This window comes from Acanthisitta chloris, unplaced genomic scaffold (assembly GCF_000695815.1).
Source record: "Acanthisitta chloris isolate BGI_N310 unplaced genomic scaffold, ASM69581v1 scaffold5624, whole genome shotgun sequence".
Taxonomy (NCBI): domain Eukaryota; kingdom Metazoa; phylum Chordata; class Aves; order Passeriformes; family Acanthisittidae; genus Acanthisitta; species Acanthisitta chloris.
In genome coordinates this window covers 69,358-89,145 of record NW_008669769.1, presented here as the reverse complement: position 1 = coordinate 89,145, position 19,788 = coordinate 69,358, and the positions used below count along the sequence as shown (strand labels likewise).

At 47.1% G+C, this 19,788-nt stretch overlaps 1 protein-coding gene across 1 annotated transcript in view; it reads left to right on the top strand.

The window, feature by feature from the left end:
* The window catches only part of LOC103801038 (chromosome unknown open reading frame, human CXorf36), a 14,362-nt gene extending 521 nt beyond the window's left edge, over positions 1 to 13,841 (top strand). The window contains exons 2-5 of the mRNA XM_009073436.1: positions 4,474 to 4,738; positions 9,970 to 10,143; positions 12,084 to 12,372; positions 13,501 to 13,841. Of these exons, the coding sequence (XP_009071684.1) occupies positions 4,474 to 4,738; positions 9,970 to 10,143; positions 12,084 to 12,372; positions 13,501 to 13,841 (1,069 nt within the window). The remainder of the gene's footprint in view (positions 1 to 4,473; positions 4,739 to 9,969; positions 10,144 to 12,083; positions 12,373 to 13,500) is intronic.
* Positions 13,842 to 19,788: the final 5,947 nt, after the last annotated feature.

Sequence of the window (19,788 nt, the reverse complement as noted above, 5' to 3'; positions counted from 1 at the left end):
AAAGAGGGAAGGAAGAAATCAGCTTGTTTAGATTTACTGGAAGTATTTTATTATGAGCAATCAGTTGCTCATACTTTACTCAGATAAAGGCAAAGGGTGCTCTCCCAACAGACTATGTTAACTACAAACATATAAACATACTGTATAATTTTCTACCAGGTGCAACAACATGAATGTGCAGAATTTCATGTGCATATTAACTAAGATCAAAAGCGACCTAAAACTGCCTGAGGCATGAGGACTTTTGCACATCAGGTTACCCACACACTTATAAATAGACGTGGCTAAATTACTGGTACACTTTGGGAGGTTTCTGTGAGAACTTGAAGGCAGAGGCAGAAAATGCATTTGCCTTGATGCTGATGAGACAAATGCTGTCCAAGTGGTCATCAGACCGATCCAATCAGTTTTAGGCTCAAAAGCAGAGCCTGTCTGATGACAGCAGGGAAAATGTTGCCAGTTGTATTTGAGGAGAAAGTTAAAGGCAGTGCTTGGCAAAGGAAGGGTTTATTGGGTCTGATATGATTTATAGAGCCATATGCACTTTCTTTTATAGATATAAAAGCCTGGGGGAGAAGAAATGATTATAGCAAAATTGTATTTTTAATGCTATAATGTAAGTAGTATAGTATTAGACAAATCACCATTTTAATCTTAAACTATCCTATAAAACGTAGCATAGTAAAACCATAATGGTTTGCCTGGGATGGACTTGTAATCCTGAACATCCATCCTACCCTTTCTGCTGCTGGAAAAAGGCAGCCTGTGGCTTTGCTAGGCAGGGGCACCTCTTGCTGTGACACTCTGGGGGTCCCAGCCCTTGCTACTTTGCTCTTTGACTTTCCATCTCCCTGCCAAGGGCAAGGCCAGAGTGAGAAGTAAGTGAGGTCCAGACACCAAGAAGGGTCAAGCCAGCAGTGATGGGTTTCTCCCAGCCAAGTCTCAACTCCTGTCCCAAAAAGCAGGCTAGATTTGCACTAGCATGCTCATCTGGCTGACCCAGGCTGGCATGGGGCTGGAGGGGCTGAGTGTGTGTTTAGGGTATGCATTTTGTTCCCTGCAGCAGGGTGGCACAGGAGCTGGCTCCTGTCCTGTGCCCCAACCTGCTGCTGCCTCTGTGGTATTTGCCTGGGCAGGGTTTTTAGGACCTGCTGCCAGGTACAAAGCAGCTTCTGCACATGCAGCTGGTTGCAGGTGCAACCTTTCAGTTCCAGCTGGAGGGGCTGGGGCTGTGCAGCTTCTTCCAGCCCTGCCCAAAATAGCAGAAGCCTTCTGCAGGGAGCAACTGCCTCTGGCTGGCAGGTGGCCACTGCATGCTGCATGGGGTGTGCAGAAAAAGGTGCTAGGTGAGTGAAAGCAGGAGTTCCCACACTGACTCTCCTCCGAGGGACAGTGGGAACAGGGAGTGAGTGTGCAGAGGGTCCGACTGAGGTCTGGGAGTGCAGAGCCACAAACATGTGGGAACACAATGCTTCTGCTTCAGGGAAGACAGAGAGGCTTCCTAAACTGGAAACTTTTTTTTTCCTCTCCCACCAGCCCGTGGTTGGCTTCCCACAAGCCACGCAGCACACAAATCAGTGATAGCATGCAGTTCTCCTTTGAGAGCTTTGGAAAGGGGAACTTAAAAATGTTCTCCTGAGCAGTCACTCAGCTTCAGGCTTTTCTTTGCAGGGGTAAAACTAGTTCTCCCACTTGATTTCTTAAAAAACTGGGATTTTTTTTTGTCAAGTGGGAGGTTAAATAGGGGAAATTTCAGTGGCACTTATGCTCTTTGATCCACCCTCATGTACCTTTTCACATGTTCGAAAAGGTAGATGGCACTTGGTGCTTCTCTGTGTTAATCCACATTAGAACATGCTTCATTAATTCTCTATCATTTCTGGGAGCTGTGACATGCATTCACAGTAAGAAGATGTGGGTTTTGTTCCCAGAACGGCTGGTGACTCATCTTGTACTCTAATGTTCTTTACTTCCCTTATCTTTGCCCAGCTTTATCAATCTGTAAATGAGAATCCCAAGCCTGCCTACCAACTGTACTGAGAGCAGAGCACAGCAAAAGCTTTCCTAAAACATTAGATTTTCAAAACACTTCAAAACTGAGTTGACCAAAAGTATTCACAGTCTTGTGCCAATGCTGGTGATGGCCAAAAGTAGTAGGAAGGAAATAAACTGGCATCTTAATTTGATGGAGTTTTATACGGCACTTCTTTTTTTATTTTTTAAAGACTTAATTTTTTTAACAGTAAAACTCTAAATGTAATCAAAATTATTTTTTCTGGAACAAAATACTTCATCCAAAAAAAAATTTTATTTTCTGCAGTGTTTAATTCTGGATTGATCTAAAATCTGTATTCTGTGACTCACTTATTCACACAGATCTTGCTGAAAGTCTTAATTAAAACACATTTGGGCCCTTAGCTAAAAAGCTTCATACAAGAGTGAGGTTTTGTTACAGCATAACTTGATGATGAATCTTGAAAGTATCTAGCAAGTGTGCCAGGCCAGTGCAGTGCTGCCCAGAAATGATGCCAAATACAGACTTGCTGCAGCCCATGACAGGTTCCCAGGCCTGTGTGGCTCTCCCCCAAAAGCTCTGTGGAGGAACTTGCTCCATCCACCTACAAATTAATGCTCAGCCCTGATTTTCACATGTCCATGTGCTGCTTGCATGCAGGAGGTGGCACTTCCCTGCTATCTGCCTGACGTAAGCTCCCCTGAACACACACATTTGAGCCAAATCACAAGGCATATTTGTGCTTGACTTAAATAGAAAAGAAAGAAAGCAATAGAAACCCAGCCCATAGCCATCTCTTCCCTGTACGTGCCTGGCACACTGCACCCACTTAGCAGATTAGGCACTGGGAGGGGTCCTGATGCACAATAAATCACAGTGAGACAAAGCAATTATTCTCTGTTCTTTAGTCCTAGCTCCAAAACAGATCAATAAAAACCAAACCCAAAACCAAACAAGGCATTTATTTTCATGTCAGGTACCCTAATCATAGGAAAGCTTCAATTTCATATCATGCAAAACTCCCAAATGACCGAAATACTGGAACCCAGACAAGGGGTCAGGCTCCCCCACTTCTGGTCAGCCAAAGTCAGGGCAAATTTTTGGAAGGAGGCACATGGCTAGAGTTGAAAGCCAAAGCATGTCAAGCACCAGGGTTTGGGGAGCCTGGCTTTCCTCTCTCCCCAGAGCTGAGCTGAGCTGAGCTGCACAGGGTCTGTGTGGGAAGGAGAGTGAGGTGCTGCCTTCAGGAGGGACCATGGGGAGACTGATCAGTCTCTGCTCACAGGCAGTGGTTAGTGTCACCAAGTCAGTTATTAGCCTGAAATCAGAGGAAATTCCTCCACACAGTTTCTCTGTGCTGATTCCCCAACTGGAAGCTGAAAGGAAAGACCAGCTTCAGCTTTCAGATTTGTTAATGTCTTTTCATCTAACTCCAGCTAGCTAATCCTGCAGGGAACCTCTTGCCTCTCCTGTTTCACTTTTGAGCTACAGGCTTTAATTTATGGTGAGATTAAGTTAGGACATGCTTTCTTATGCTCTTGGGCAAGGAGGTTAGGGCAGGAGGTTTCAGAGGCAGCAAATGCAGGACGTTGGCCAAAGCAAAGGTCAGAGTTCAGGCACTTTCCATGAGCAGGTTACAGATACATTTACAGAACAGGCACTGTGCTCCTCAGCTCCAGCATGTGCGATGTGTGTGTGGGCAGGGCTGAGGGGGCTGCTGAAACAAAAAAAAATTACCTAATTACCCAGCCCATATGCTCCCCTCCTGTGCCTGTGTAGGGGGAGTAAATTAGTGCAAGATCTCCATAGCTACAGTGACATTGCACACCCAGGGCACACATACCCTGTCCCCACATCACACCCCAAGCTCTGCTGCTGTCGTGGAGGTCACTCATCCTGGCTGTTAAAATACAGTCAGTGATATCAGGGGAGGCATGTTGACCCCAGTACTGAGTGAAAACACCAACTCAAAACAAAAGGTCATTTTGCTATTCCCAAATACATTTATTGTCAGAAGGTTTTATTGTCAGGAGGGTCCCTAAAAGTGTCATGTACTCCTTTTCTGGGCCCCTTTCTCCAGGGTTAAGGAAATATAAAACCAGCAGGGATTCTCCATGAACCAAAACGCTGCAATCCTCTCCCTTTCCTCCCTTCCACTATGTGGCCCAAAAAATCCCATTTGAGTGTTTCACCTCTCACCCCATTGCACTGCTCATGGCAAGGGATGGTTTAAGTGAGAAGCAAAGAATGATATTTTGTCTAAAGCACATTTCCTCAGCTGATTCCTTCAGCCCACTCATCTCAAGCTGGTGCCTGGGGTCACTCAGCCTTTGCCAGGCGATGGCCAAAAGCCCCTGGTGCCAACATGCAGTGGAGAAGCTCAGTGTGGCTGTTGCTGTGCGGGTGTCCGTGTGGCTTGTTAACGCGCTCTCCGTGGGGCTCTCGTTTTGGTTTGGCAGGTTTGACACCTGGCTTTCTTCTCGTTTAAAGCTGCCCCCCAGCTACCTGCTCAGCTACTCGGGCAACTACACCGACGATGCCAAGAGCTGGCGGCTGGTTGACATCACCCGACTGACCTCCAAGTACCAGCACGACCGAGCCGACAAACGCATCTGCACAGCCCTGCTGAAGACGAGGACCTGCAGCCTGGAGCGCGCCCTGCGCCGCACGCGTCGCTTCCAGAAGTGGCTGCGGGCCAAGCGCCTCACGCCAGACCTGGTCCAGGTGTGTGCCCCACACCAGCTGGGGCAGCAGGGAGGAGAGGGAGCCTCAGGGGGTGCCATGAGGTTTGGGGGGTGAAAAAGGGTGTGAAGTGGCTGAAACGTGCCGGGTGGAGGGTGATTTGGGTGATGGCTGGCACTCTTCCTCCTGCCGGGTTGGTGGGGAAGGAGCAGCCCAGTGTGCCCTCAGCCAAACCCACCTATGGCAGGGGAGGAGCAAAATGAGACCGTGATGGGAAGAAGAGTGTCATTTCCCAGGGACAACACTCCCCAGCCACAGGTAACACCTGGCCTGGCCAGGACTAGGCTAGGCTTGGCCCCAGAGAGGAGGGCACGAGCTCCTGGCTCCTTGTGCAGGTCCATGGCAAACCATAGCACCCAGTGGCTTCGGGCACAGGGATAACACAGGGTCATGCATACAAACATGGTCACAGTTTCAGTGGGGATATTTCTGTCTTTTTATTTTTTTCCCCTAGTTTTCCATCATGTCTCAGTGTTTTGATGGAGGTTTTTTTGATCATAAAGTTGCACCTAGAAGGGCAGTCCATGCCTTGAAGTTGATTTTACTTTGAGCCATGGACCAGGGCAGCATGGACCCCTCTGCTCATGGCTGGCAGGGTGTAAGGCACAGGCAGAGCTGGAGCCTCGATTACTCATCCTCCTGCCATCCATAGCAAATGACCTCAGGCACAAAGAAGTGTGCTGCCCTTTCTGTCACAGTCCTGGGGTGTCACAGGCAAAGCCAGGACAGGCAAACTGGGGTGAGGGGGGTCACCGCCACCAGGTAGATGGGCAGCTATGGCACAGGGCATTCCCCTCACCCCATCCAAACAGTGGCAAAACATTGTGATAACCACTGGAAAAGGGGCAGGGTCCAGGGTAGAGATTGGATATACTCTAGACAAGACCATGAGAGGCAAGGAAGGATTACTCCAGTATGTCTCCCCCTTCCAAGAGGGAAGTGGGTGTGAAAAAGAGACTTCTTTTTTATTTTCCCTATAAAGGCAACTGCTTCCTCCTGCCTGCATGCTGCCACATCCTCTCAGCTTTGCTGAGTGCTAAAGCTGTGCTGCTTTAGGTTTTCTGCTTCTGTTACCCTATGGAGCAGCACACCTGAAGAAGGAGTGTGAGAGATCCCATGCTGAAGCAGCTGGGTAAGGCTAGTGCCTGATCTGCACTGAGAAGGACTCACAAAAATCACTGACAGTCCAGCACAGCATGTCACCCCAAAAGCCAGTACCCTCCTGAGTGGCACATACCTGGCAGGGAAATATTTTTTTGGAGCTAAGCTACACTGTACTTTGTTTAGTAACCTCAGAAGAGGCAGCAGGGAGAGGGGACATATTTGTATCACTTCCACTCAGAGCATCCCTCACCTGAGCTTGTGCACTCCAGGCAGGGACAATTCCTCCCTGGGGTGGCAGGCAGGAGTTCCCAGTCACCTGCTGTCCCCCCAGGCAGCACTGCAGGGGCCTGTGGGAGGGCAAGTTGAGGTGCCAGGTCCTCCAGCCTTGCTGTTGTGTCCAGGGGGTTTGTGCAAAACTGCAACATCCCCCCACACCCACCCCAGCAGCACTGTGTGAAAGGGAAGGAGTTGAAGGCTTAAAACTTCCATTTGCTGAGCTGGGTGAAAAAGTAACTGGAGAAATGTGGCTCTGTGGTATCTCAGATCTGCTGCAAAGTTAAATCATTAGCTGAGCCCAGATCCTTCTCCTTAAAAGGCTCTTCATGGGCTATACAGTTTTCCCTACCCCATCATCTCTGAGACTGAACTCCCAGCTGAGCTGACTGGGTTACACACACACGTTGCTCACACATATGTATACACACACATACATACACATGCACAAAGCACCACACAGAGACTCTGGCTGGGGCACCCTGACCTTGCACCTATCCAGTTTCTCCCAGGAGCTTGAATTTCTCTGTGCAGCAGCAGGGGAAGCTGAGCTGGAGCCAGCTCCAGGCTGCCTCTCAAGTGAGCTCAGGGCCAGCCTGGGGGGATGTGCCCAGGGACAAACTCCCTGGCACATTGCAGCAATCCCTACAGTATTTTAGTTGGAGAGGGCATGGGAGGCTGCAGGGAGGCCCAGACCTCTGCACATCAGCCTCTGGATTGTTCTGTCCATGTTTTCATGGTCCTATGGTTCTGTAAATCCATCAGAGAAATCTAAATTGGAATACAAATCCCTTCTAAGAGCATGTAGGTTCGAATACACAGAGAAGCACAGTGATCCAGAGAACCAATCACTTTTTAAGATAAGGCATGTGCTCACAGCACTCTAATTGAAAAACAGCCAGTGGCAACAACATTTCAGTCATACTGTGTGTGTGAGTTTGTAGGTGAGACCCCCAGCCCTGCCATGTGGGACACCACAGGTTACAGCATGACTTCCCCAAGCCATCTGGCCACACAGAGATGGGGATCTCCTTCCTCTCTGGCCACTCCACCTGCCCTGCTCCCAGCTGGAACCTGCAGCAGCACCTCTGCCTGCACCCCAGCCCGGTGTTGTCACTGCCCCTCCATAGAGTTACTGTTCTGATGGCTTTATTTCCCTTCCTTCCCTCTTTTCAGAGGTGTTATCAGCACACTGCTCCTGATGCCTGACATGATGCCCAACCTGTTTCACAAAGTTCCAGTTACCCAGTGGTGTCTGTACTCCTCTCCCTGCAGATTTTCATTTAGAGCAGCACTGAGTAAAGCTAATGGGCTCAGGTAATTTTGTCTTATAGACTGAGAATTGCAACAAACCATAACGTGCTTGAATCAAAATGACAGACCATGAAGTAATGTTTTTTCGCTTTACACTGCCTGCCCTGCCTGACCCAACCATCAGCTGAGCTGCCTGCCACAGTGATTATTTCAGCACCACAATGGAAGTCTTTTTTGGATGCAGCAAAGTCTTTAGTCTTAAATTCCAGCCTGCCTCAGAGCTGAGCAGGATTTAGCTGGGCTCAGCCTGCACAGCAGTCCCAGACACCCAGTGCTTTGCCCAGGAGCTCATCACCTCACACAACACTCCGTGCTTTTCCTGTTGGAGGGGAAGAGCAACAACAAAGCAGGTTAGTTTCAGCACAGATTGCCCACAGGGCAAATTCACAGCCCTGACTACAAAACAGAGCCCGGAAAATGCTGCTGGCAGACAGAGGAAAGCAGCACCAAGGTGAAAATCCAGCCATTTGCATCCTGTCTCTCTAGGATGGACTGTCTGAAGCTACTGACCAGCATCTCCACCTGCACTCAGCAGATGTGCCAGCACTCCACTTATGTGGCCTGTGAGTCCAGTAGACATCACTTTGCTGCACATGGGCAGCAGCTCACAGATCTGTCAGCTAGTCCACCCTAGGGAAGGATGGGCACTATGGGGCTCCCAGAGCCACCTCTCAGTCCTGCCTTCTCTTTGACCTGGTACCTCTTCATCACAGATACGTTTCAGTAAACCTGCTGAGAGTGGGGATGTGTCCTATAGTTTCTCAGGGCCCAAAACTGGATATCACAGACCAGGGCTGGCTGAAAAGGGAAGAGAGCAAGGAGAAGTCTTTCAGAGGTCATCTTACATCAGTGAATTCTGAGTACATCTGTGGTACACACACATGTGTATGCATACATGGGGTTTAAAATGCCTCACATACTGTGCAGGTGTGGGGGGGAAATCACAGCTGAGTGCAGTTAGGTTTGCAGGAACTACTTACTGTCAGATATAAAATTGTGGGTATTTAATCAAAGTAAATAAGAAGATTTCTATATCAGTCACAAACAATACGTCAGGCTCTCTGTCAGGTCTTATTCCCTGGGGTGATAAGATGCTGCTGATTGTATGAAGATTTGTAACTGGAACTGAGGAGAATTATTTTTGGAAAATGTTTTATTCTTTTTGGGAAACAAAGGGTTCTTCAGTTGCTGAGAAACAACACTTCAGTTGGGGCTGTGTTTCTCAAGTAGTTTTTTGATCAGCTTTGGCATTCAGGACTTGTTTTGTGCAACTGATGGCCAAGGAAGGAGAGGCTGGAACTTCACTGAGGGATGCAGAGGAGGACAAGTGGGACATCCAGTCCCTTCTTTCCACCTCCAACTGGGAGACTGTCATAATCCTCCTTTCCTTATTTCTTTATTTCTTTGTCATGGCTGGAGAGTTGTTTCATGCCAAATGAACAGCTCGCACAGGAAGGGCTGAGAGACCTACCTCAGAGTTACCAAATGACTTGGGGAGATGCTGAGTCAAATCTTTGCTCTCAGCATGAAGAATGGCAGGGAACAATGTGAGCTTCAGTGCCCTTTCCTCTGAAGCACATCTCCCAAACTTCATATTAAACCCAAAAAAGAGTAAATTTGGTTACTGGGATCATTTGCATAAAAATGCCTAGAAAAACCTGATTGCCTTCCCCAGCAGAGGTATAGCAGGGCAGTGCTTCTGTACCACTGTGGGCAGCCCTCAATACATCCTCTCTCCTTGGCTATTAAGGAAGACTATCTGAATTTTAAAAATAGGTAATTTTTTACTACAAAGGTGTAAATTCCCATGCCATTTATACCAGCCATCGATTGCTTGTGACAAACTTCCAAATCTGAACAGCAAAATACGATGATAATTGACTCCATTAGCCCAACAGTTCTTTATTTGCTGCTGGTATTTACAAAAAAATATGCACAGGCTATTCAAATTTGGTTTTGATAGTTAATGCATGAGTTTATCAGAGAGAGAATATATCCTGTGCTTGTACTCACACACAATGTTTATTTACACTTTTAAAGCATGTTTACTGACCTTAGCAAATAGTATTTTCAAGAAAGCTGCTCACAGGTTAAGCAAATAACGAAGCGATCTGAAGATTATTTAATGAGGGAAGTGACTCACTCTCTTAACAACAGGAGGGCCTCCACCAGTGAGCCAGGATGCCAGGGCTGGAAACCCAGGCAGAGGGAGGAGGTCTTGTGGCACAGAGACACACGGTGCAGCTGGAGGAATATGAGGTTTGCAGCATCTATGGCTGTGCCGTGATGATGCCATTCTGGAAACCTGAGTTGTGAACTTACATTTTTGGATGGTGTGGGTCTTTTCCTGGGAGGGTTTGCTGTGGAGATCCCTCCATGTGCCCATACAGACCTGTGCCTCAGTGGGCAGAGGTGCAGTGGGCAGAGCACAGAGGTGCCCATACTCCCAGCATGAGCCAAGGACACTGTGACATCTCAGGCTGGAAAATAGACATCTTTGCCATGTTTTTCCCACCCACCAGGGCCTGTCTAGCCCAATGCTGCGCTGCCCATCCCAGCGGCTCCTGGACAGGATCGTGCGGCGCTATGCTGAGGTGCCGGACGCTGGCAGCATCTACATGGACCACCTCACCGACCGGGACAAACTGCGCCTGCTCTACACCCTGTCAGTGAATTCACACCCCATCTTGTTACAGGTATGGACCACCTTCCCTCAGCTTGGAACACCACCCTCAACCCACTGCAAGAAAATCCTTCCATGAGATATGCACCAGTCCCCAGCTGCAGGAGTCCCAGCCCTGACCTTTGGCTTGGTCTTCATAAAGTGTAGGGGTTGGATGGCTGAAGCCAAACAGAGTCTTGAGGTGCTCCTGGCATCAGCCTGTGAAGCTGTGGAGAGATATGGATGCCCAGTCACCCAAATAAATAAATCAGAACCCGGACAGGTTATTGCAGTAGTGACGATGAAAGCCAAGGATTTGCACATCCCAAATACTTCACAGGGTTAACTTTGCATTGCTAATACATGACTTAAAATCACAGCCTGTTTATGAAAAAGAAAGAGCATGATTTAGTGTGGGAGGGCCAAGACGCAGCATGGATATTGAACATGAACTTGGGGAGCACTGATTTCTTATGCTCCATGTGCCAGTGCTGTGTTTTCCATTTGCATGCCACTGGTAACTACCTCCATGGCAAAGTGAAGCTTCAAAGAAATGTTTGGTGGAATCCCAAATACAACTGAAATCTGGGTCTGAAGGCAGTGAGTTGGGAGGCCTCATGACCCTCCCCAGTCCCCTGTTGGCATGTGTGGCATGTGGCTCCTCTCTTTCCATGTCTCCAAAGGAATATCCTCACTTTTCCCCACCCCACCCCACCCTTAGTCATCATTGCTGTTTCTTGTAACCCTTTATGATTCCATGAAGAGCTGCATCTCTGGCCCCAGATCACTGCCACCCTCAGCAGAGCACAGGGCTCTACCCTGTCCAGGGAGGGGGAATGGTGCTTGTGCTCTGGGAGGCAACTGGGGATCATTCAGTCACCCTGGCCATGGCTCAGTGGGACACGAGCTCTTAGAACTCTAAAGCTATGGGAATGCAGCTTAAAAAGGTGAGAAAAATATGCCAAAGAGAAATGGCTTGATGTCATGTGATTACCCAAAATGTCTTCACAGCAGAAGGGAGAAGCAACCTTAAACATGAAACTGGACGAGTTCAAAATGCCTTGGCAGGGTCTGGGGTGCTGGAGAGACAGATAAGTTATAGTGTAAGTGGCAGAAAGCTGTGTGTTGGCTTAGTTCAGCAGTCATATGGCTTAGTTTTCACCTGGGATAACTCTGCTGCCAGCCTGAGCTGCAGGGGTGTAGGGAGCACAGCCCAGGTGTCCTCATGTAGCAAACACCCAGCACTTCTGTCCCTGAGATTGCAAAGTCTCTTACAAAAGTTCCAGGCAGTTCTTAAAAATGAGCAAGAACTACTTTAGCCCCCACCTCACCTCTGAGCTGTGACATCAGCTATGCAGTGTTCGTGAGGGACTCATCAAAGACACCTAAAATTAGCTGTTCTGTGGCTAAAATTTTCATGAATTTGAAATCTATTATTATCCTGAACTTTCCAGCTAGTCTCCCTCATACAATAAGTCTTGAAATATCAGATTCTTCCTTCATTAAAAAAAAAAAAGGGAAAAAAAAAAAAAAAAAAGAAAGAAAAGCATCATAACTACTTCAGGACAGAGCAGTGCCTTTCCCAGCTGCTAGGGGAGGGTGGGGTGGGAAGGGGTTTTGTGCTGCTTTAGAAACCAAAACAACACTGGCACTGCTGCTTGAAGCTGGATAGGGCGCTTGAAACCACTCTGGGAGGGAGGGGAGTCCATGGGCAGAGTGGAGATTTAGGTTGGATATTAGGAAGAGATTTTTTCCAGAGAGAGTGCTCAGGCATTGGAATGTGCTGCCCAGGGAGGTGGTGGATTCACCATCCCTGGAGGTTTTCAAGCTGAGACTGGATGTGGCACTTAGTGCCATGGTCTAGTGACCACGGTGGGGTTGGACTCAATGATCTTGGAGGTCTCTTCCAACCAGGTTGATTCTATGATTCTGTGAAGACAGGGGTGATCCCCCCATTCCTGTTCTCCTCGGCAGATCTTCCCCGACGTGGAGGGATGGCCCTTCCCGCGGTACCTGGGCTCCTGCGGGCGGTTGGTGGTCAGTGCCAGCACCCAACCCCTGCGTGACTTCTTCAGCGCGGCCCCCGAGGTGGCCGCAGACCTGGCCCTCCAGCTCCTCGCTGTCCTCCGCTCCATGGGCACCAACGACCTCAACTATTTCTTCTACTTCACCCACGTGAACGCTGGCACCTTCGGCGTGTTTAGCAACGGGCATCTGTTCATCCGGGATGCCAGCACGCTGGGCATCATAGACAAGGAGGAAGGTACTCAGCAGGTTCCCTGGCCGCGCGTCTGTCGCGGGAGGGCTCGGCAAGGCAGGGCAAACAGAGCTTTCACCTGCTATGCTTGGCCCTACTGCTTGGTTTTTATGTTGTTTTTTTTTTTTAATCAACCGAACATTGCTTGATAAATTAAATACTGAGATGTTCACAGAGAGATTTACTGACTGCAGCTCCTCCCATCCTGGCTCAGAGTCAGGAAGGTATTCTGTTTGTGCAGTCAGTGCTTTGGTGACTGACCCCCTCTGTGGCTGACAGCAGCTTTGTGCGCACACTGCTGGACACTCATTTGAAAACTTCCTAAATCACCTCTTTTAACAATTTTTGCTACACAAATATCAATATTTGCAAGCTGAAATTTCATAACTTCATTCAAGCATTGTGTTAGATTTGACCCTCTATACACGTATTTATCACATTAAATAATAATGGTTATAATTATTATTATAACAACAAAATCCTCCTTTTGTCACTTTTATATAAAATCAAGAGTTACTAGTCACTTTTCACAGGTTGTGTTGATCTACTCCTGGAAGCAGAGCTGGGCAAAGGCTATTCTTCCAATAATTTAGCAGTTTCATTCTGAATGTTTGAATTTTCAACAGGCCTTTTCTCAGCTCACACATTCAGCTGAGCAGGTCTCAGATATTCAGAAGGAGCTGTCAGAATTTTCCACTGGGTTTCCTTTTCTTGTCCCAACAGCTATTAGTGTTAACTTGACTCCAGCTAGATGAGCTGTTGTTGCAATTTAATGATTTTAGGTAACATGGAAAAAATGACAAGTTTGGCTATTTGGGGTAGTTTTTGTAGAAACTCCACAGTTTACGCCTGTGCTCCACTTCTCATGTTTTTCTGCATCAGTTTGACTTGACAGACTCTCTAATTCCTCTGTCAGGTAGTTCTGCAGAGCTCTGTCATTCAGAAATATCTAAATATTTCAGGAGTGAGGAAACTGGCCCATACACAGCTACAGCACCGAGTACTTCGTGCTGAAAGGTGGCTGTAACCTTCAGATAGTAACAAACCCCATGCTCATACAGAGCTACAAACCTCTGTGATTATCCAAGAGTTCACTGCCATGTTTCTAACAACTGCTTTGACTGTCTCCAATAGGGCCTCAGCTGATCGATGGCCAGCAGGAGTACAAAGACATATTCAGCTGTTTGACTGTGGACTGCCAATCTGCATTTGTGTCCTGTAACTCCATCAGAGAGAAGCACAGCCTCATCATGGTGTGTCAAGAGCTTTTGCCCAAGCTCCTGAAGGGGAAATTCCTGCAACCTGTGCAGGAGAAGATAGACAGCTTCCTGCAGCACTGTGCCAGTGGCCTCACTGATGACCAGGGTGTCAACGAGGCCATAGCAAAGCTGGCAGAGATCCTGAAACCTCTGCAGTCTTGCGATTCCCGTTTCGCCTACCGCTACCCTGACTGCAAATACAGCGACAAGTACTGATGGAGGAGCTGTCCCTGGAAGGGCCTGGGACAGTGTCAGCCCCTGCCACTGTGGGAAGCAAGGAGGAACCAGGGTAACCAGAAAGAGCTGCACCAAATCTGGGGCTTTCTCATCAAGGCAGAGGAGGAGGGAGCAGAGTGCATACAGGATTTATTGTTCATCTCCCAGAGATGCATTTGTTATGTGGGATGTTAGATGTGATGTATGGCTTATGGATTATTAGCATTATCATGAGTGACAGGGGCTACAGGATTAATAAATCTCATTCACGTATTTTGGCCTTGGAAGAGTTTTCCATGCCATTTGTTGAACAGAAACCCTCTGAAGGCAGGATGCTCACAACTAGCTAGACAGAGGAGCTTTATTACCAAGCTAGTCTTTGGATTGAGACGATTTATACATAATGTGGGATGGATGGAAGCATTTAAGACTTTCCCTATGGCTATTTTTAATGTGCTAAAAATCATAGACAAGCTGAACCACGAGATCAGTTCTGTACCATCACCCATCACAGATCACTTTTATACAATATTTAAATTTTATTACTTCTATGGCACACAGAACAGAAAGATGTAATCAACAGCATTAAAAAGCTGAACAGTCCCATGTCTCTTGAGACTTAATTTTTCTAATCCCCAAGTATAATTACTTTTAGTCCTTCTCAAGTTGATGGGCAGTAATTGGAGACTAATATGGGGTTTTGGTTTAAGATCAGAAAAAAACAACTGTGGGTTGTGATTGTCCTGCAGATACTTTCCTGGTTTTCTGTCTAAAGAAAACTGGAAGAACCATTTGCACAGAACCATTCAGATGGGAAAATTACCTTAAGAGGAGAAACAGAACAGCCATAGGGTGAAAGATTAGTTTACACTGAGCCTGATGAGATGTTGAACACTCAGGACTCCAGTGTAGGTGCTGAGGCACTCCCAAAAGAGCTGGAGATGTCCAAGTTCTGACCAGCAAGAGTCAGGGGACAGTACAGCTGTCCTCACCCATTGGCCTTTCAAAGGAGGAATTGGTAAGCCAGTACCCAAAAGAGTGACTCAGGCACTCCAAATTTGGTGTGGTGGACTCTTTTCACAGCAGTGATCAACACAAGGCTAGATGCAGGTGCCTCATGTTGTGGGGGAAGGTTTCAAAATTTGCAAAAGACAACTTTGTCAACCAGAATCTGTCAGTCCCCCTCACATGAGCTTCCTGTGGCCTGTCAGAGGCTCACACCAAACCTTCCCTGATGTCTTGGGGTCTGCCAGACCTCACCTGGTTTGGGGGCTTTCTCCTGGGATCCAGGTGCACAGGAGGAACCAAACAAGCTTGGCTTAGCTGAGTCAGAGGCTAAGCTTTCTGGATCCCACGTGAGTATTTTAATCATGAAAAGAGTCTTCTGTCCATGGTTCAAGAAAGAAATCAGTAACTCCATAAAGGCAAAAAAAAAAGATGCGTTTTCGCACTGCCAGTCGTTGTACAGAGTTCTGTTGTACAGATCAGGAGTGCACATCAAAATTTTGTGTTGGCTGTGGAGGGGCTCTGTGCTTGCAGAGCACCCACCCTGGGGTGCAAGGCAGGTGTTGCAGACAGGTTGGGCATCCAAACCCACACACACAGGTTTGACACTGGAGGAATCTGACCCAGGACATTTATTTTGCCTTTCCTTCTGGCATAAAGTATCAAGTGCACCTTTTACCTCTCAAGATGTAGAAACATTGCAAATAATTTGTAGGTAAATTTAGCTGTAGGCCCAGATGGTCAGACAGCAATAATGTTTAAATATACAGCCTCAGCTACGGCTGCAGTCCTCTTTCTTGGTTTCAGTCTATTTCTACATCATGGCTGTCTTCCAGAAAGAAAAACATGTCCTTCACTGAGATCCATAAGGCTGTCTAACAATCTGTTTGCATCAGTTTCTCTTGAATCTGTCTGCATCTCCAGTTTCTTGGCGTGTGGTTTTACCTGATACGTGGGTGTTAGCGCTGGGCTCGTTCTCCTCCAGTGAGTATCCCCCACTGAGCTGGGTGCTGGATGCAGCCAGATGTCATCTGCCTCGTGCAGGGCTGGAGGAGCTTCACCATCACTCTTGCTAGGGTCAGTGGTGAGGTGCTGCCCACCGTGGGCTGTGAGCTGCCAGCATCTCCTCAGTGCTGTAGAGAGGACTTCTGCATGCAGTCATGACTAAAAATGTGCACCACAATATGCCCAAAAAGCTCTAAGGAAGATGAAGATCTGGCCTGGTCTGCCCACATCCTAGCAGAGGTGATTTGCAAGCTGTGGATGATGTCTTTGTGGCTGCTCCATGACTCAGGGTGGCCTCTAATTCAGTGCCCTCTGGTTTAGCAATGGCTTGACTTGCCCTGAGAGGAGGAACAGCCCTTGCAACAGGACTCCACTCTGGGTTCACTGCTGTCCTGGGCATTTTTCTTTTCACCATACACATTTTTCTTTGCAGAAGGAGTTGTTCATCTACTGTATGGCTCCATGCAAAGTGTTTCCTGGGCCGTAGAGCACCTCTCTGCTATCAAACCAGCCCAGGGAAACACAGAGGGGGTGTGTGTGCTCAGATCCCTCAGGACTAGTCCAGCACTGGCTAAAGGGACTGAGAGATGTCACACAAGCTTCATCTGGGCCCCAATAACTCGTGATCCTGAAATGTTTGGGGTAAGAAACAGAAGAGTTATGGCTTTACTTTTCAGCTTGGACACAGTTGGTAAGGCTGCAGCAGAAGCCTTGAGGCATGCAGCATCTATTTTTACAGGGCTTGATGCAAAGTTGTTAAAGCTGAGAGGAGTCTCCCCATTGCTTTTAATAGGCTTTGATATGAATTTAAATTACAAAACCACCCATGATTAAAAATAACGAAATCATGGATTTACAAATCATTAAAGTGTTGGAGCTGTGTTCTCCACCAGTTTCTCTTCAGGCATCGATCACAAAGGCCAGGCTCATGTAAGACTCTGACTAATATGCCAGACATAAAATCAGTCCATGGCTCAGAAAACAACAATTTTCCTAAACTTAATCTCATTTCCCTCTATTTCCCTGGCCTTTATTTTTGCATTGCCAATTTTTACTCTTAATATTTTCCTTTTTCTTGGCACACAGGCCCTGGAATCAGTGCCCACCCTGTCTGCCAGCTCCAGTCAAGCCTTCAAATCCTAGTAGGCCAAGCTCCAAAAGGATGTGAAATTAACTTATAAATGGCAATTATTTAAAATCTAATCCTTCCCAAAAGAACTCTCGAGCAATTTTTTCCTCTCTGCGTTCGAGTTATTTCTGACAGTGGCTTTGTGTGAGCCTTTGCAAACTGTTCCCAGTAACAACTTGAGCTGTTTCCACAGCAGAACAAAAATGACAGGAGAGTTCTTCCACCAGTCTTGCTTTCAGCCTCAGTGCCTCCTGTATCTTTGGGTAGTTTGCAGCTGCCTTTATGCCCAGCAGTTTGTCAGGTGTCTCTTACTGCTCCATATCCCACATATTTTTGAAGTTTTTACGTCAAGAGGTTTGTAAAACTGTATTTTCTGCCATATTTTGACTAGCAACACATTTTAACAGTGTTTTTTTCTCATGGAATGGGGGGTGTGTTTAGGCAGCCCATAGCAAGCAGCAGTCCCAATTTCAGCCAGCACAGTTCACTGCTCCTCTGTCTGTCCTCAATCAGAGCTCTCACACGTGGTCATGGTGCTTGCATTGCTGCCCCTGTCCTGCACAGCCCCATGGGAAGGAGCAGCAACCAGTGGTTTGTTTATCTAGTGAGTGGCATCCCTGCCCATGGCAGGGGTTGGAACTCGATGATTTTTAAGGTCCCTTCCAACCCAAACCATTCTATGGTCCAGGCTACCAACACTCCTCATTCCTGACCAAAGAGTCATCCAAATCCCACCTCTGAGTGTTTCACCTCTCTCTGCCAGCAGGCTGGGATGGGACTGGCTACAAGACTCCCAGCCCTCTCCTAACAGACAAGGGGAAAGAACAGGTAAACATTTCCTCAATGGGAAAAGGACAATGAGCTCTGGTGAGAGCCAGAGCTGCATCTCCTTCACCTCTACCAGCTTCCCCCACAGCACCTCTTCCACCCTGACTTCTTTAGAGATCAACTGCCTGGGATTAGACTTTTTTTTTAAGGCTCTATTCCGAGTAACATAGAGTATAAATGGCAACAGTTAGTCTAGAACAAACTTTTCAGGTGTTTGAAGAGCAAGAATACACCAGCCTTTTCCCTGGAGACATGGAGCTTTAAAAGAACTAGCTTGTCAGGTTTTACAATCCTATAGTACTACTCAGCAAGGATGCATATAGCTACAGCCCTTGCCTTACACAGTTCATTTGCTACATTGCATGTAAAGATAGTTCTTTAGACTAACACCCACAGAAGTGCCATGTAAGGTTCAGGATATTATGTGTTTGAAAAGGACCTTGTCAGTCACACTGGATTTTTTTTCCCCTTTCAAAATTTAAACATTGATTTGGATAAAGGCTTGTCAAATTTATTCCTCTAGTGATGCCTTAAAATAGTGGGTTTTCTTGCTTTGAAAAAATAATCAAGACACTAGGAATAGTCAGAAAATTTTCACAAGGATTGAAACCTCCCTCTGTTCATATTCTTGGTAGACAAAGAGAGAAGATCACCTCTGGGTTTTCACTCTGTTCTGGCTGCAGCAGCTGTAAACATTTACTCATTTTTTTCCCCACCACCTCAGGATGAAGATGGAGGAAAGAAAGTGCCCTTATGTGTTTGTACCATTTCTATCAGCAAAACACAGCAGGGATTTGTGTACAGTTCAGGTATTGCTGAAGGACAAGCAGGCAAAGGTGCTGTGAGAATGGTTCTGGGATTAAACATCTCTGTTCCCAGTTGGGCACTTGTCACCATTTCAGACAACCTTGAAGGGAATCTCTGCATCACCACTGGTGTTACAAAATGGAAATCCCTTCAGCAGGTGGATAAGGGATGGGAACAGTTGTCCAGATTTCAGGAAATTAATTACTTATCACCTCTCATTTCCACTCATGGCACTGCTTGCTCTGCCTGTCCCCTTCCAGCAGAGAGAGGACCCATGGGGTGTCTTTGCTCTGTGAAGGTTGCACAGGATCAAACCTCCCAGGGCCAAAGGACCACAGCAGCCACCTGATGAGCAAGGCCAGGAGCAATGCCCACTGCCCAGGGGCTTTCTATCTGATGGCTGCATTGCCTGGGGGCAAATATTGACAGGAGTCTCTCTCTCTCTGTCCACAAGGGTGTGAAAGATGAAAAAAAAAAGCCATGTAGGAAATGGTTTTGTTGAATTCTGTGAGCAAAATGACCAGAAAAGTCTGTTAACAAACAGCTATTGACTTGTTTTGTAAATGTGTTTAGAGAAAGGGTCTCTGAAGTTGAGCTGTTTGACTTTTCCTTCCAACAGTAGTGCTGGGGTTAGCAACTGGCCCAGCACTTATTTAGTGAGAGGGAACATCCATCCATCTGCAGGGAGAGCAGGGAAGGGCTGGCCAAGCAGTGATGAACTTTATGGTTGCACGTCCCTAGGTAGGAGCCAAGAAGAACTTTCTAAAAATACAACTTTTGCATGACTGAAGGATTGCATGTACAGCAATCTAAAGTTACTGGGGAAGGAAGGCAGAAAAGAGTAGCTTCTGAATGGAGGACAGGAGGACAAATGTGGCCTTGAGGTTCCACCAAAATAGATGTATTTATCCAAAAAAAAAGTCTAACCCCTCAGCACTGTCAGATCAAAGAAGAAGTATAAAAGGCCAAAAGGTGTGGAAACAACCAGGACTTTCCTAACTGGACCAGAGTGTTCATCTCATTCCCAGGGATGTCTGTGTTTATGGGATTTTATAAGAGGGGTTGTTTATAAACAACAAAATAGAAACACAGACTGAATTAAAGTACAGAGGAGTCTTGGTACTGCAGAGCCAAAGATGAAGAATCACTGGAAAAGCTCTCCCTCTTCTCCCT